This window comes from Taudactylus pleione, unplaced genomic scaffold, assembly GCF_031769625.1.
Source record: "Taudactylus pleione unplaced genomic scaffold, aTauple2 ptg000015l, whole genome shotgun sequence".
NCBI classification, from domain to species: Eukaryota; Metazoa; Chordata; class Amphibia; order Anura; family Myobatrachidae; genus Taudactylus; species Taudactylus pleione.
Window position 1 is genome coordinate 1,214,471 of NW_028284417.1, and position 16,388 is coordinate 1,230,858.

The 16,388-nt window shown below is 39.4% G+C and overlaps 1 protein-coding gene across 1 annotated transcript in view; it reads right to left on the reverse strand.

Moving 5' to 3' along the window:
- COL9A1 (collagen type IX alpha 1 chain) overlaps positions 1 to 16,388 on the reverse strand; it is a 144,742-nt gene that overhangs the window by 16,719 nt on the left and 111,635 nt on the right. The window contains exons 29-33 of the mRNA XM_088470515.1: positions 12,010 to 12,063; positions 11,405 to 11,476; positions 2,296 to 2,331; positions 2,156 to 2,200; positions 241 to 273 (exon numbers count right to left, since the gene is read on the reverse strand). Coding sequence (XP_088326641.1) covers positions 241 to 273; positions 2,156 to 2,200; positions 2,296 to 2,331; positions 11,405 to 11,476; positions 12,010 to 12,063 — 240 coding nt within the window. The remainder of the gene's footprint in view (positions 1 to 240; positions 274 to 2,155; positions 2,201 to 2,295; positions 2,332 to 11,404; positions 11,477 to 12,009; positions 12,064 to 16,388) is intronic.

Below are 16,388 nucleotides of genomic sequence, written 5' to 3' on the forward strand. Positions count from 1 at the left end.
AAAATGTTCGATGATTTATGATAAAAACAGATGGAGCTCTCAGAATACTATATGCAGGTAATGATAATTATATTTTCCAAAGTCTTTTTATAAAAAACGTTTAAATACTTTAACAAGTAACCATTTCAAACAAGTTTCTATAAATTGTAAATTTATGCCAAATGTCATCAAGCTGATATATAAAAGATAAAAACAAATAGATACAATAATTTTTAGGTGTGTTCAAAATAATATACTTACAGATCCTTTTGGTCCTTGATTTCCAACATCTCCCTAAATAAAAGTTAAGACAATTAAAACAATGTATAACATTTATTTACTTTTACAAGGATTACCATATAAAACCATACAACTAAAAATGCAGCATACACTACATTGTTTTACTAGATACATGGATTTGTTTGGTGAGAATAAGAGACTAAAGTACAGAAAAGTCACGTACATACACAGCAATATAGATACCTAATGTATTCAATTTCGAAAACTGTCTCAAATTATTGTTCACATGAACTTAAAATGACCAGCAGTCCTAACCAACAGCACAATTAGATATCCATCTGAGCTGCCTGAAAGTTTTGCTGACACATTGCCTCAGCCTGTGCTTATGGCACTAACTGGGTCCCTACCCTCAGTATGAGTTCTGAGCTACCACATCAGTTCTATTTGGCACCCATATTAGTGGGCTAATTTAACACAGATCTATTCACACAGCACACAAACTATGAGATTGGATGTACCCCTATAAGGATAGCTTTATAGGAAAACACTATTAGGATCACAGGATAATTATACATTTTATCTAGCATCTCAGAGAATGGGAAAGAAAGAAATTACCTTCAAATAAGTACAAAGTAAATAATGGGTTGCTTTGATTTTCTTTTAAATTGGTCAATTAGTAATAATTAGCCATATAATAAAATAATCTATGTATTCTCTGACATGCTTGTGCAATCCATGAAGAGTCTCACTCCATAACATGTAAAAGAGATTTAACAAGTAAAACTAGACAGATTTCCTTTAACCAATTAGAGGTATGACTAGGTCACCTGGGACTAAGACAGACAGACAGACAGACAGACAGACAGACTGACTGACTAATGAGAAGATGTACAGAGGTACAGAAGTGGTTCCCGGCAAGCAGGCAAATGGAGGCACACTTTCACTTTAAAGCACCGGACACCCGGCGCATGACCACAGGAGGTACAGAGGTAGGAGGAGCGCGCACCAACACCTGTCCCCCAGACATTTAAACAGTTTCATTACTCCCTATCATAGGAGCAGCGATTTAAGGACCTGGACTGTGATTAGTCATAATAACTGTTACACAATGTTGCCATAAATGCAACATGATTTTAATTCCAAACACAAAGCGATTTAGTTATTTCTCTGGAGACATATGCAGTTTTACATCATTTATGATCTGATCGTGTTTTCATTGTACCTTTATATGATTTATGTTCTTATATATTAGTGGTGCTACTACTGTATACAGTTATTTTAAGCACTTATTTAGGACACAGAGGCCTTTTAATCAGCCTTTATTTGGTTTAATTTCAGTCATTGTTTAGGAATAAATTTGTTACTATTTCATCTTCTGACTATATATTTATACCAAGCAATTATACACTCAGCACTGCACTTTAATCATGCCCCATTACAAAACACAAACACAGCTCACACTTATACATAACTGCTGCACCGTTCGAGTGTCAAGTAAGCATTAATTCTAGATTACTGGGAAGCTAGCTTGTACTATTCATCAGATATTATAAAGGTAAGGTTACATATACTCTGTTTTTATTGCATGAGTGTATTATAGTGAAAACTGTTAGTAGAAATGAAACCACAATATATCATTCAATTCTAGTTCCATGTCAGAGTAACAATAAATAATAATTACTGGCACGTTAGCAGAATTGAAAAAAATTCAATCGTTTACATTTTTTTTATACACCTCAGTATTTTGAAGTGCTAATATTAAAGTAGAATAAGAAAGCACAACTAATATAATATTAATTACATTACCAATGTATATATTTGTGTATGTGTGTGTTTTATAATAAATGGTCCTGTGCTCATAATCCCTCCTTGCAATTGACAGTTTAACATTTAATAATGTCCCACACAGTATGAATGAAAAGTGCAAATCTCTTACATGTTCACCCTTTTCTCCGGCAAATCCTTCTTCTCCAGAGCTACCCTGAATTAAACAGAATACAGTTAAAATACATATAAAATTTTCTCTGCATAAACGCATAATTATATAACACAACAATTATAGTGCACATCACTCACCTGCTCACCTTTAGGGCCATTCTCACCCACTCCACCCTAAAAGAACACAAATTACAGTAAATAATATCTGAAGCAGGGTATTGTTTTAACACAGTAAATTATATTAATTAGGAAACATAAAATCGAATAACACTGAAGAATGTATGACAGACTATTTTTATCTTATTTTTGATACTTTACATATAAGTCATTTAAGATAATACATTTAAAAGAGGTAAAGCTGGACAAGGTCATATTGTTATTATAAGGGCACAATTCCATTGTCGGTGATGTGCGGCTGCGCACATCACCGAGAGTTCCGGTAAAACAACACTGCGTATTTTCCAGCTCACCTTATGAGGTGCAAATTACTGTAATATTTGTGATGCCAGAGGCAACAAGGTGCCAGGTTTCTGACCATTTCCTGGGCATTTCACAACCATCACTTCTAATTAAATTTCCCCATAATACTTTTTAACAATGCCCAAAACACACTGTCTTGTATACATGTTATTGTTTTACTAAACTATTGCAAGAGTTGAATGTTAACTTTAGAATATATAACCTTAGGGTTATATACAAAAAATCTATAGGAAATGTTTCCGCCATATAATTGTGCCACCTTAGGCTTTTGTGACCAATACCCAAATCTGAAATTCGAGTTGTATCTGCATTGTCCATAATGCTTGAAAAAGTGATATAAGTACATATTTTTAAATACTGATTGACATGTAATAGGCTGCTGCATTTCATATACTGAGGCAATATATTTCTGCAGGGTTATAGACAGTTTTTCTTTTCAGTGTGTGTTCTGTGCACTAAATAGCCTTTTCTCATTTCTGTGTGCAAATAAACACAAACAAAAAGAATTGAGAAGGAGATTGGGAGTTTCAGAATAATTAGTTGAGATGAATGGATTAAATCCCAGGAGCAAAACTACTCTGAAAATATTTCAAGCATTTTACAATTATAAGGAGATGTTCTAAACATGTGTTTACTAATCAGTGCAGTCAGAAATTGCCAGAGCTGGATTTAAGCTACAACACTCTAAATTGTCCAAATCAAACAAATGTAATTTCATTACAAATCCCTCGCAGCTGACTAGATGACACTTAATGGTGGTTTGAAATGGTAATAGAAATTGAAACAAATAAATGCAAATAAACAGGGGAAAAACCCAGTCTAATGGAGAGAGCATGTGATCTGATATTAACTAGTTGTGACGGTATAAACAAAATAATTTTTGTCATTAGAGTTGGGTTATTGGAATAACATCATATTATGGGGGAGATGTATGAAGCCAGTGGCAAACGCAGGATTTCCAGAGGGGGGTTTCCAAATGCTTAATTTTATACCCCTTTTACACCGAAGCTAAAACCTGGGTTATTGAAGGGTTAACCCGGGCAGCTCCCTGGTGTAAAAGGGGAGAGGGCTGGATCGCCGGGTCGAGTGACCCGGCAATCCAACCCAGGTAACTAGCAGGGTTTAACATGGGCGTAGCCCGTGAAACCCTGCTGTGAGAACAGCGCACTCCTGGTCACGATGACCTGGAGTGCGCTGCTAGCCGGCCGATTGGTTCGGCTTCAGTGGCGCTTGGAGATGACATCATCTCCAAGCAACCACTTTCAATCCAGAAAAGCCGGGTCTATGCAGACCCGACTCCGGTGTGAGCGGCGCCGACTCGGGAATATCCCGAGTCGGTGCCGGCAAAATTCCAGGCCTGATCCGGATAGGAACTTTGTTCCAACTCCGGGTCACACCCGGAATTTAGGTGGAAAAGGGGTATTAGAGTGAGTGTGACCTGTCAATGAAGAGGGCAGAATTAGTACTTAACCAGCTTTAATAAGCGTCATACAAAGTGTATTGTGTGTATTCATTCCAGCATATACAGGACCAGCGATCACAGTAAGCCATTAGATGCGCCAGTAGGCCATCCTGCCTGAGCTGAATGTATTTATTTTAGATGTGGGCACCATTCCAGACTATTGGAGCAAGTCCGGGAGCCTGGAGGAGCAGCAGAAGAACCTAGCACTGCCCTGGACTTACTGTATATGTACATATTGGGCTCTATAGCAGTGCATCTCTAACAGTGCATGTTTTCCAGATCTTCTAGTTGGTGCACAGGTTATTTATTACTAGCTGACACATGTTAAAAGATCCACAGGTGGTGCTAATTATTTCATTTGTGATACTGAGAAGAACAAGCAGCACTAGTAACAATCTATTATATTACTATTTCTATTGTGGTCATGGTGTGGGCTGGGGAGGGGGGTTTCCAGGCAGACGGAAACCCCCCCTGCGTTTGCCTATGGAAGCCTTGGAGAGAAATAAACTGGAGAAGTTGCCCAAAGCAACCAATTAGCTTCTAAGGGCGCACATCCACTTCCTGATTTCTGTGAGCGATTGAATGATAACGATATCGTTATTGTTCAATCGCTCATGAACCGTGCATGAATCGTGGACATAAATGTCGGAAACGACCAGCGATGCGCGCTCCCGCTGGTTATTTCCGACATCAATCATCGGCTGAACATGCTGGTTAACCTGACGATAACGTCAGGTTGAGCATGTTAGGGGAGGAAGGAGGGTGCCTACACTGAACGACTGATCATTCAGTGTAGGCACAGCACAGACTGTGAAACAACTGCACGATTACAATGTCGTAATCGTGCAGTCGTTTCAAAGTCTGCTAGTGGATGTGCCCCTTAACTGTTAAAGATCTAACACAGTCTATGGAATGACTGTTGGAATTTGAATGGTTGGTTTGGGCAACCTCTTCATTTTATCTCTCTCCAAAGCTTGATACATCTCCCCTATATCATATATCATTCTGCGTCAATTAAATATTTAACATAACCATCTCATAGTGATACTCATATTAGAGGAATCTTCCACAACATGGGTGGCAGGGACATTGAGAATTAGATGAACACATCTTAACAAACATGAAGCAACTATATGGGGCAAATAACTGCTTGTATTTACCATACATAGCAAATTGCTACAAGCCTTATGCTCTGCGAATCACTGATAAGCAATAAACCCAGGTTTTGTACTAAAAGTGAAAAGCATTGTATGGTTTTTATATAAGTCTAATTTAGACAAATGTGAGAACTATCACTGCAAAGCATCAGGTAATTGCTGCACCCTCATGCTTTCTATGTCATCAATGCTTTAGGCTATGATACCCTATACAAGCTATGCATTGTCTACTTTGAAAAAAATGTCCATCTCCATAACATGTGTAGCCTATAAACACTGCTCCTAACCCTGGCCTCAGACATTAGCTATCCCTATCCAAACACACTGTGCTGGACATCAGAGCACCCAACGTAAAATCTAGGAGAAGCTCTATGAGTATCAAGTATATGTTTGATTTAAAGGACACTGTGGGTGGGGGGCTTACTAAGCAGCAGGTCTGAAATCCCAGCAGAATTGTAGCACATTTCGGGTGGGTTTGCATCCTGTTGATTTACTAAACTCAAATTTGCAGTAGAAACTCTGAAAAACCACACTCTGGGGAAAATGTATCAAACCTTCTAAAGCAGACAAGTGGAGAAGTTGCTTATAGCCACCAAGGGGCTGGTAAAGTCCAGTAGGGTTTTTTTTTAACCATTTTTTTTTGTTCTTGAACATTTAGTGAAGGTTGCATGGATCCTAGGGTTCCATGCAGCACTTGTATTTTTTGTGATGGGTTTGCAGTGGGATCAAGGTTTAGAAACTTGCAAGGATTGATGACCAGTTCTGTTTAAATGATCAAAACAACCTTTAGTAAATACTCTGGTTTTGACATAGAACCCGCCGACAATCTGTGGCGTCTCCCATCAATTTGTAAACCCCATGCAAACCTTCCGCTTAGTCCCAGAGTTTTTTATTATAAAAAGAAGTGCATGAATGTATATGAGCCACATTTTTGGGGGGGGGGGGGACTGCCCATGAAAAAACGTGCTACAGGGTTGCAGAATTAACTAAAAATGAACTTGGTGAAAAAGAAAAGCATTACTACAATATGAAGTCAAGCCTACTACTGTTTTAGGACAAGGTCCAAATGATTGTTTTCTTAATTTTTTTACCTTAAATTTTATGTTTATTTCAGCTGTAGTCATATCTTAAATGAATAACTGGAGTAATAGGACATTGAGTATTTATTGTGTAGCACTACAAAATAGCTTTTCAGCAAATGACTTACTAGAGAATGCCCCTCTTCAACACTTCAAAGTGATTTTTTAAAGTCAGTTCATAGGGTATGGTTAGCTTGCAGCTCACAACACTGAGATCCTCGGTTCGATTCCCACTGAGGTACATTATGTGTGGAGTTTGTATGTTCTCCGTATTTGCATGGGTTTCTTCCCACAATCCAAAAGCAAACTGGTAGGTTAATTGGCTTCTGGCAAAAAAATAAGCCCAGTGTGTATGTGTGTGTAGATGTGGTAGGGTATATAGAATGTAAGCCCCACTGGAGCAAGGTCTGATGTGAATGTATGAATTCTCTGTAAAGCTCTGCAGAATATTTGTGCACTACTGTACATAAATAACTAGTAATAAATGTGGTTAATTAAGGACAATTGTCTAATGAAAAATAATCACTCAAACAGAGCAACCAATCCAATTTGTTTTGATTATTGAACTTGGACTAGACATATAAAAACTTATTTGCTAATTGGTTGATATGGTTCAGTGCAAATTTGGCCACCACAGTAGATTAGCCATTCTCACTCAGTATTCATAACTAAATCAGTCCAGCAACCAAAGCTACATTATTGACTTGAAATCACAATTGTTTATTTCTTTTAACTTACTTTATAAGAATAGTTGATGGATGGGAGCAATAGGTAGTGTAATGGTCTGAGGGTAGATAGTAATGTTAGATTATCCCTAGATTTAAATTAAATATTTTTAAGCTGTTGTACAAAATATTCATGTTCTCATTCCGCATTTGGCCGAGGAATTTCCCATGCATCACTGTCGGAATTTGGATTTAAGTGTTCCCAGTTCTACTCATGTAAAGCTAACCCTAAAAGCATGGATACTTTAATTGCTGCTCCTACACATAATACAATTAAAGTTTTCTTTGTATACTTCCTAATGTATTTTTGAACACTTATTTTATTATACCACACTTCAATTTTACCTAAGGTATAAGAAAAGCTGTCACAGACACAGCACCTAAGCTCATTATTTATTAATTGCTGTTCGCACTTTCAGATATTATAATATTGCTGTTCTAAACGTGGAAGATGACTGGAACTCTTAATTAAACTATTTTACCACTGAGCCATGGCAGGTTAAGTTTAAAGTTTAGCTTAGTTGGATTGCTATGTAAACATATTCATCAGAACAAATCTCTGTGGGTTATGTTTCTAATAATGTGTGTTTGCAGTAAGTAAAAAATGGATTTGACATATTAAATACAAAGAACAACATCACGGGAAGTTGTTAACATTTTCGCAACAATTCCATCTCCACAAGTCTACTATCAGAAAAGGGCATAATGTATAGTGGGATGCAATTCCTGGGGGTGGAGGTAATTGTGGCATACTTACCAGGTGAATAGTTTAGAAAGCAAAGGAAAATCAGCTTAACAAACAGCAAACAACATCTGAACCGGCAACATTCTTCATCTGCAACATCTAGAAACCGTATTTCCCCTCTCCCTACCATGGACAGCGTAACTTGCTGATTCTCAATACTTTCTTTCCTTTATTTGCCTTGGTCCCTTTCTGAAATCTTTACCAAACTGATTAAATTACTATCTGTGGAATTACCCTGAGGACAAAAAAAAACCTTTCACCACCCAAACCCTCGACCCTTGCAGTGCACGTTTATCTAGATTGCTATTTCACTACTACATTTGTTTAGAATTAATACCCATGACCTTCTTTGCTATCTGTGTTCCCTAACTGCAGCATCCTCAGCCTGTCAGCACAAAATAAGTGCGTTTACATTTTTCTACATTTCAGTCCTAACTAGCACCTTTTGATCTACCATCAAATTCAACACCCTACATCTCCCATACTCTTCAGTTTCATTCTGTACACAATAGAATTCCAGCAAGCCTCAAACACAAAACCTGTCACCCATCACTTTCAAAATCCTTTATAAGTGCCTTAAGGAATGCATGCTTTGGCTGCAATAATCATTTTTAGATAAGAATCATGAAGGTAAAAAGCATTGTGCAGTGCTAAGCTGGCATTCAATTGTAACTGTTAAATGTAGTGTATTACCTTTCAAATCTATTACAGACAACTGGATATGTTCCCTCTGCTTAAGGACAGGGTCCTATTGAGATCTGGTACAGTTTAAATAGCTGAGTGCAGCAATTTCAGCTGTTGTGACATCAGTGACCTTGTGTACAATTCTACAAATACTGTATGTTTGCATTTTTTGCAGAACAAGGCTGCAAGACCATCTGTCACTCTGTGTCTGCTCTGGAAGAGATTTATTTCCAAACACATTTGACATTATGGGGTTTATTTACTAAAGTGTGGATTTTTAGAAGTGGAGATGTAGCCCATAGCAACCAATCAGATACTACTGATCATTTATCTAGCAACTTCTAGAATATAATAGTTGGAATCTGATTGGTTGTTATGGGCAACAACTCCACTTCTAAAAACCTGCACTTTAGTAAATATACCCCTATGTATTTTATATTTTCTTTTGTGTCCTCTATGCTGAATTTTGTATGAAAATATGTTATATTTTATATTATATTTCCAATTTCACTTTATAAAAATGTATTGATATTTTCCTCATCTATTACAATACAGTTAAAAAGAAAATCCCATAACCTTTAGATGATGACTTAAACTGTATTGATATATAATGAAAACATCAAGAACAGATGTGCCCTCTTACATCCTTGCCGATCGCACTACAAACGTGTGCACGTATCACGCCATGGGATTACCCACAGCTGCGTTTGTTACAGTACGCCATGGCTTGCACTGTGATCGCACCATGCAATCCTATGGGGTCGCGGATGCAAACACAGCGCGCATATCCACTCGCGTGCACGCCTCGCTCAATGTGTGGCGAGATTTACCGCGTACGCAGCAAAGACATATCTGTATGTTTCATCCTCATATTAACATCACAGTTGTTTTTAAATTTTATAATAAACTGATGAAAGATTATGAAGTATTTATAAAACCAAATGGTACTGTATATTTAATATTTTTAGCACTATTGTAGCATCAACTTTCCAATCAATTGGTTTCCAATGCATGCAGTGTTGCTATTGTTGCAGTTGCTAATCCAAATACACTAGCAATTTTCCTTTGTTAAAAAACTGAGTGTTTTTGTTGGTTCATAGAGTCTTCATACAGATATTAACAGAAGTCTTCTTTATCTGGTTTAATTGTGTTTATTTGGTTCCATCTGGCTGTACCTGCAGTAACCATTGCAGTGCTTTAAGAAAGATAATGATCTCATGCAGCAGAAGTGCGTGTCATATGTGTCATTCAAGCTCTATTGTGTTCTAATAGGAATACATACAGTACATCCCAAATATTTCCAATAGGAACAATGGCACAACTTAGATCTCAGCTCACGCAGTATATCAGTCCTGTGAGCCTAGGCACTACGTTTTTCCCCCATGCAGGTGCATTACTGTGGATATCATTTGGTCTCTCACATTAAATAAATAAATCAAGCAGTTAATTACATTGATTAACTGCAATGTAACTAATTTAGGTTTGGACTACTTCTCAATTGAGTACCTTTTTGTGAAAGAAAGGTAAGCTCTCATTTGTTTTGGAGAGGGTCATAGCTTGCGGAAGAGCGAGGGGCAGAGCTAACTGCGGGATCATCTCACCATATACTATTATATTGTAGACAATGTAATCTCTATACTGAGCCATGGAGAGTTATAAAGTGGAGAGTGATAATAAGCTCCTAACTGTCATTTTTCGAACACAGCCTGTAAACTGACAGGAGTTGATTGGTTGGTACTTTATCTCCACTTTATCAGGCTTAGTGCATCTCCCCTGGAGAGGAGAGAGTCTGAAGGAGAGAACCATAAATATGGTATAAATAATGGTGAGCTATATTATTTTAGTCACTGGCTGATATGGATAAAACGTGTCCTAAAATGTAAAAGACAGTAAAAGATATTGTTACATAAGCAAAGTCCTAATATTACACAGTTGTAAGTTGTGTAACTTTGAACTTTATGGACATGTGTCGTTTTTACACCCTTCCTAACTATATAACAATGTAATATGTAACCTTTATCCTGGTAAACCATGTGTACCAAGGTCAAAACGGCCCTGGTCTACAGTTGTGGGTGGCACTCCATTCACTATGCATGTCACCAGTGTAATTCAATTATTTTCTTTTTATATTATTCTGAATATTTATATAAGAGAAACCGTTACCAATAATTAGGGCCAAATTATTTGTTTGTGTTAATTTTTATACTGATGGAATTCAGCAAGTTTGGAAGAACAGAGAGCTATATTAGTAGAGGGTGAGGAGGCAGTGCATTGGGGCAATACAGAAAAGATGGCCTACAGGGCAAAAATAAATATCTAAGCTTGCTTTAAACCTGATATATCTCAATGAGACACACAATAATTTAAATTAAAACTAGTGTATGTCTTGCCAAACACTTAAGCTCTAGTTCCTTTAGACATGTAGAGAGAAAACTAGAAGAAATACCATTGTAATACTCACCGTTATCATTATCTCTGCATAATTTGCCAACATTCTAGTTCTACCCCAATTATACATTTCTGACCAAGAAGTGCTCCGTATTTAGCTAATGACATGGCCTGGTTCTTACTTGCTCTGTCTAGCCAGCAGGAATAATTTCCTTCTGTTTAAAATGTCAGAGACATTTTTGGATTTTAATTTGTATCAGCTACATTCTTTATATGTCACATATCATCCTCGGTAATTATTTCCTGTGTACATGGAATATGGAGACAATCATTATTTAAATAAGTAGTTGTTATTTTTAGGATTATCAGCAATTACAGTATATAAACATATTATGTTCATATTTGCAATTATATAAATTATGATGAATTTTTATCTGCGTCGTATTGTCTGGCATCCTTGTATATGTAATTTTCACATTTTCTTTACTGTCCTAATATTTGTCCATTTAATTTGACGCTGCACTTACCCTGTCCCCTTTCAGTCCTGGAAGACCAGGGGGTCCTGGCAAACCTAAAAAGCCTGGATCTCCTCGTGGACCCTTAAAAAGAAATATATATATATATCTGGATTCAATAAAGAACTTACAAAATACAGCATTTTTGTTATTTACTGGAAGTGGATAGATTGTTAGACTAGCGTTGGGATACACATTTTATTATTTCAAATAAAGCAAATAAAAAAGTGACTGTATGCTGCATTCAGTCTTCCTTTCCCTTGTGAGATGTAATCCCCATGGTGCACATTCCTTGTGAACAGTGCATTCTTTCAAACAAGACCTGTATATCCCCCATTGCTGCTGCTATGTAAATAGTGTCCCGTCAGTGCTGAAAGAGGCTATTCATAGCCAGCTCATTACTTCCAGATAGAGAACAGATTATTCTTTGCTGCTGCTTGCTATGTCTACTTTCCCCAAAGAATATACATTTCTTTATCCATTTTGGCTTCATTAATAGCATCAATACTATATAGATACAATTTATTTTAATGATGTATAACAGTATTTTACATAAAAATAAAATAAACATTTCTTTATCAAATGGAACGATCAGTGTAAAGCAATGTAACACTTACTTGTTTTCCAGGTATTCCAGGTGGGCCAACGGGACCAGTCTCTCCCCTGCTACCCTTTAGAGAAAAAATAAAAACAGAGATATTAAATAAATAATGTACAATTCTGTACAATTAATGAAAACATATACAAACATTAAATAGCCCATTGACAATTGAATTCCAATCTATATTCATTTGGTTGATTTTGCATTTTTGTGCGATTTGCAGTTTAGTTAGAAAATCGGACATTTACTAAAGTCAAAACCGAGGCAAAAGAAACCAAAATCAGCCTTTTGAATAGTTTAGAAGTTTAGAAGCAGGGTGGCCAAAACGTTGATTGCGGTGGACGTCCGGGAGCAGCCATCAGCAGCCAATAAGAGTCATGCAGATTCTTATTGGCTGCTGCACCAAAGCTGAAGCCATATCTGACATGTACTGTCTGCGGTCAGGGGTATCACCAGCAGCTAATAAGAATCAGTGTGATTATTAATTGCTGCTGTGCTGAAACTGAAGCCTCGGCTAGCTGAAGCCACGGCTGTCTCTGTCGGCTGTCACTGTGACAGCAATAGCCAATAAGAATCAGGCAATTCTTATTGGCTGAGGACAGGGAGGGACTGGGCCAGGGGGCAGGGTGCCATCTGCACTCTGCGCAGCTGATTATCCTTGTAAAAAACTGATCAGCCGGGGATCATCTGCTCTTCTCTCGGCCGCCAGGCACGTGACTAGGGCGGTTACCCAGGACCCTTTCCCCGATGGCACCTGGCTGGTCCACCTCCTAAAGGGGCTCCCTTTCCCCCGCCAGTGCCACTTAATGCAAGTAAATCAGCGGACGTCATGTAAGACGTCACAATGTTTGCCTGTATTTTGCGTGTGGAGGTCAATGTGTTTCATTTTTTTAATGTGGGGGCCAATGTGTGATTTCTGCAGGACAGACCCCATGCCCCTTGCTGCAAGGTCATGCCCCCTTTTGCACACCATGCCCCCTTTTTGCTTGTCACGCCCAATTTCTTGGATACTTGGTAGATCACAAATAGTTTTTAGCTTTGTAAGTAGATTACCGAGTCCAAAAGTCTGGCCCCCCCTGGTTTAAAACATCGGACCAGCAATCAATATCTTTACATAGACAACTATGGAAACCAGAGATTTATTAACAGTCGGTTTTTAAAACGTCCAAAAACCAACGGCAAACCCACCTAAACCATAGACCTGCCTGAGGCAAGCATGTTTGGGGGGAGCGCTGCACAGATCACTATGATTAACCTAGGGTTGAAAAAAGTGAAATAGTTAAAAAAATAAAAATATGTGGGATCCTCCCTTAAATCCATAACCAGCCTTGGATCTTTCAGCCTGTTCTGGTCATGGAAAATCGGGGGAAATCCCGTTGTGGGGTTCCCCGTATTTTCCATTATCCAGCACCAGGCTAAACAAACCAGGTTGGTAATGCTGCAGCAGGGGGACACACAGCATGGGGTCCCCCCGCCATTATATTAACCAAACTGGGCAGCTTAGGCCTGGAAATCTTCAAAAAGTGGGGACTCTAAAAATAAAATGAAAGCCGATACAGAGGAACTGCAGGTCCCAGCAAGCCTACCTTGCATCCACTGCCACCAGGGGTGCGGGGAATGTTGATTCTCAAAAGGGGGGACCCCATTTTATCTTGGAAACCCCACTTCTGAGGATTTCCAGCTCTGGGCTGACCATAGTGATCTGTGTAGTGCTTCTCCCAAACATGCTTGCCTCAGGCAGGTTTATTGTTTGGGTGGGTTTGCCGTTGGTTTACAATATTATGTATTTGGGCTTTATTAGCCCTAGTGCAGTTCTCATTGAGTTTTAGATACTGTTTGGTGTGCACAGTGGTCCCCTATCATACGTAGAGTGCATCAATATGATATATATATATATATATATATATATATATATATATAGACATGATCACCATGATGTTCTTTATTATTATACATGTTACATTATACTGCATTCCCAGGACTATGCTGTAGCAACCACAGTGAATAATCTGGTAGTTAATGATGCATTAACTATTAGTATTTAATATATATATAATTATAAAGATGCTCTGACCAGGTACTGCAGTATCAATGTTGTCTGCAGGCTATGTCCTCTGTAATAGATGGCCAAGCCTCCCAACATTGAAGCCAAAGCTTGGAAAACTGCCATTTTCATCGTTTTGACCGCATTCTTCATATGTACAAAGCTCTGAAAAGCTAAACTTGTACCCGGTAGGTAATATCTTCTATAGATATTTGTGATCAAATTTCCATGAGAGGGATCCAGGAGGACCCCCATCCCCAGTGTCACCTGTGGCTCTCGTGTCATCCAGCGCATGCGCAAAAGAGTTCATGCATGTGGTAAGTGGTGAGATGTATCACATCCATAATGCGATGCTTGATACATCCTGTCTGTAGAGAGATTTTTGCAGTTTAATTGAGGCCTAAAAGATGCATTTATTGCACATAAAATAAATAGTTTACAACATGTGCATAAGTGGTAAGTAAGTGACATGTTCTTTGCATAAACCAGATGCATATGCTACCTTTGCTGATTGGAACACACCTCTAGCACTGTGTATAGAGAAATACACTATTTTTGCTTGAGATTATTTTTCGTATTTTGGGCAACTGCCTATCATAGTGGTAAAAATTGTAATGACCCTGCCTTCCTGCAATACCTGGCACCATTTTGACTAATGAGAAATGCTTTATAAAGCACACAGGGGGTCTATTTTAGACCCGCTCCCAAGCGCTTGAGCGCTCGCAAGCGGGTCGATGTTGGGCCCTGCGCACGTGCAGCGGCCGCACTGCGCGTGCACAAGCCCCGGAGCTAGACAGAAATTCTCTCGCTCCGGGACTCACTACAAAAGGAGCGACTGTCGATGTTGATCGACAGCTCACCCCGTTTTTGTAGGCGGGGTGGCTACACAAACGGAGGCGTTCCTGACGGAATGCCTGCCGTTTGGGGGCGGCCCCACTGACATCACTCGTGATGTCAGTGGTGAGCTTCCGGCTCTAATAGAGCCGAAAGCTCACTGGGGCTTGCTGTAGACGAGACCCTACCACAAGGGTCTCGTCGCAAGCCCCGATCGTCGCGATGGTCTTGACCATTGTGAACATCAACCTGGCCACTCGCTAAAGCTGTGGGTGGTCACCCACAGCCTAGCGAGCGGCCAAGAGGCCGGGTCACAAAATACATGCGGCCGCCCTCATTCAGAGCGAGCGCTCGCATTTTGCGAGTGCCCCTGAATGAGGGCCAGGGCCTGATTCATAGATGGACACAAATGCCATCACAGCTGTGATCTCTCACGGATCACAATTGCGAAAATATGCAAATGACTCACTCGCCATCTAGTGCACAGAGATGCCCACTGACAGTATCTCACATCCGCCACTCACGTACAAACAACAAACGCCTTTTGAGTAAGTCTAAGCTGTCGCAGGTCCCCAGACACGCAGAGGGCTCTCCTGCTGCCAGCAAGAATGCAATGGCTAAATTATGGACAGATAGAAAACAGTGTTTAAATGGTCCCGACACGCCTGCATTTTTTCTAGCCACCCCCTGTTACTGCACCTCCTCCAACCGCTGACTACCTGTCACTCACTTTGCGAGTGAATCCTCTGTGTAAGCGTAATCACAATTCAACCGCTGTGCGCGTGCAGTGCGGCTCACACGCATGTGCAATGGCTAACAATGGCTCAATCTGCGTAAATATTGGCATCATGTCCATCTCTGAATAAGACCCACAGGGAGATAGCAGAGCTACTGCACGATATGCACCATTCTCATATATATCTCAGAATTGATTTTTTTTTTTCGGCTTCACCATCTCTAGTTGACATGAGTAAAGCCTAATGTAAGAGAATAGATGGTTTCACTATGCCCACCGCACACCCTGCACCCATACTATCTAAAAATGACCTCTCTGAGGGCCCATGTCGGGTGTCTCAGCACTGCTCAAAACGCCGGAATATGGCCTCTTTGACCATTTTTCCGGTGTCTTGCGCATTCGCAGTGAGAAAACGCAGTAGACTCTGGGGACACTCTAGTGCCCAGAGTCTGATGCAGCGGTGGTCGGTCAGCCCACGTCAGTCGGTTGCTGGGGAGAGAGGAGGGTGCCCCAGACAAGGAATGCTCACAGGCCCCCTCCTATCTTAAGACACCCCTAACTGCAGGGGTCCCATATCTAGCACTCCACAATTTTTGACTGAATTAACCCCTGGCTGGTAGTAACAGTTATTTTTTTAGGAGAATACTGAATGAATACAGTCCTCCGTACATTGAGCAAATTAAGATGATTAAATGAGCCACATCAGACACACAAAGGGACTGATTCAAAGTTGGGAGTAAAGCAAGAAAAAGGAGAACATTTGCACCTTGGGAAAACCATG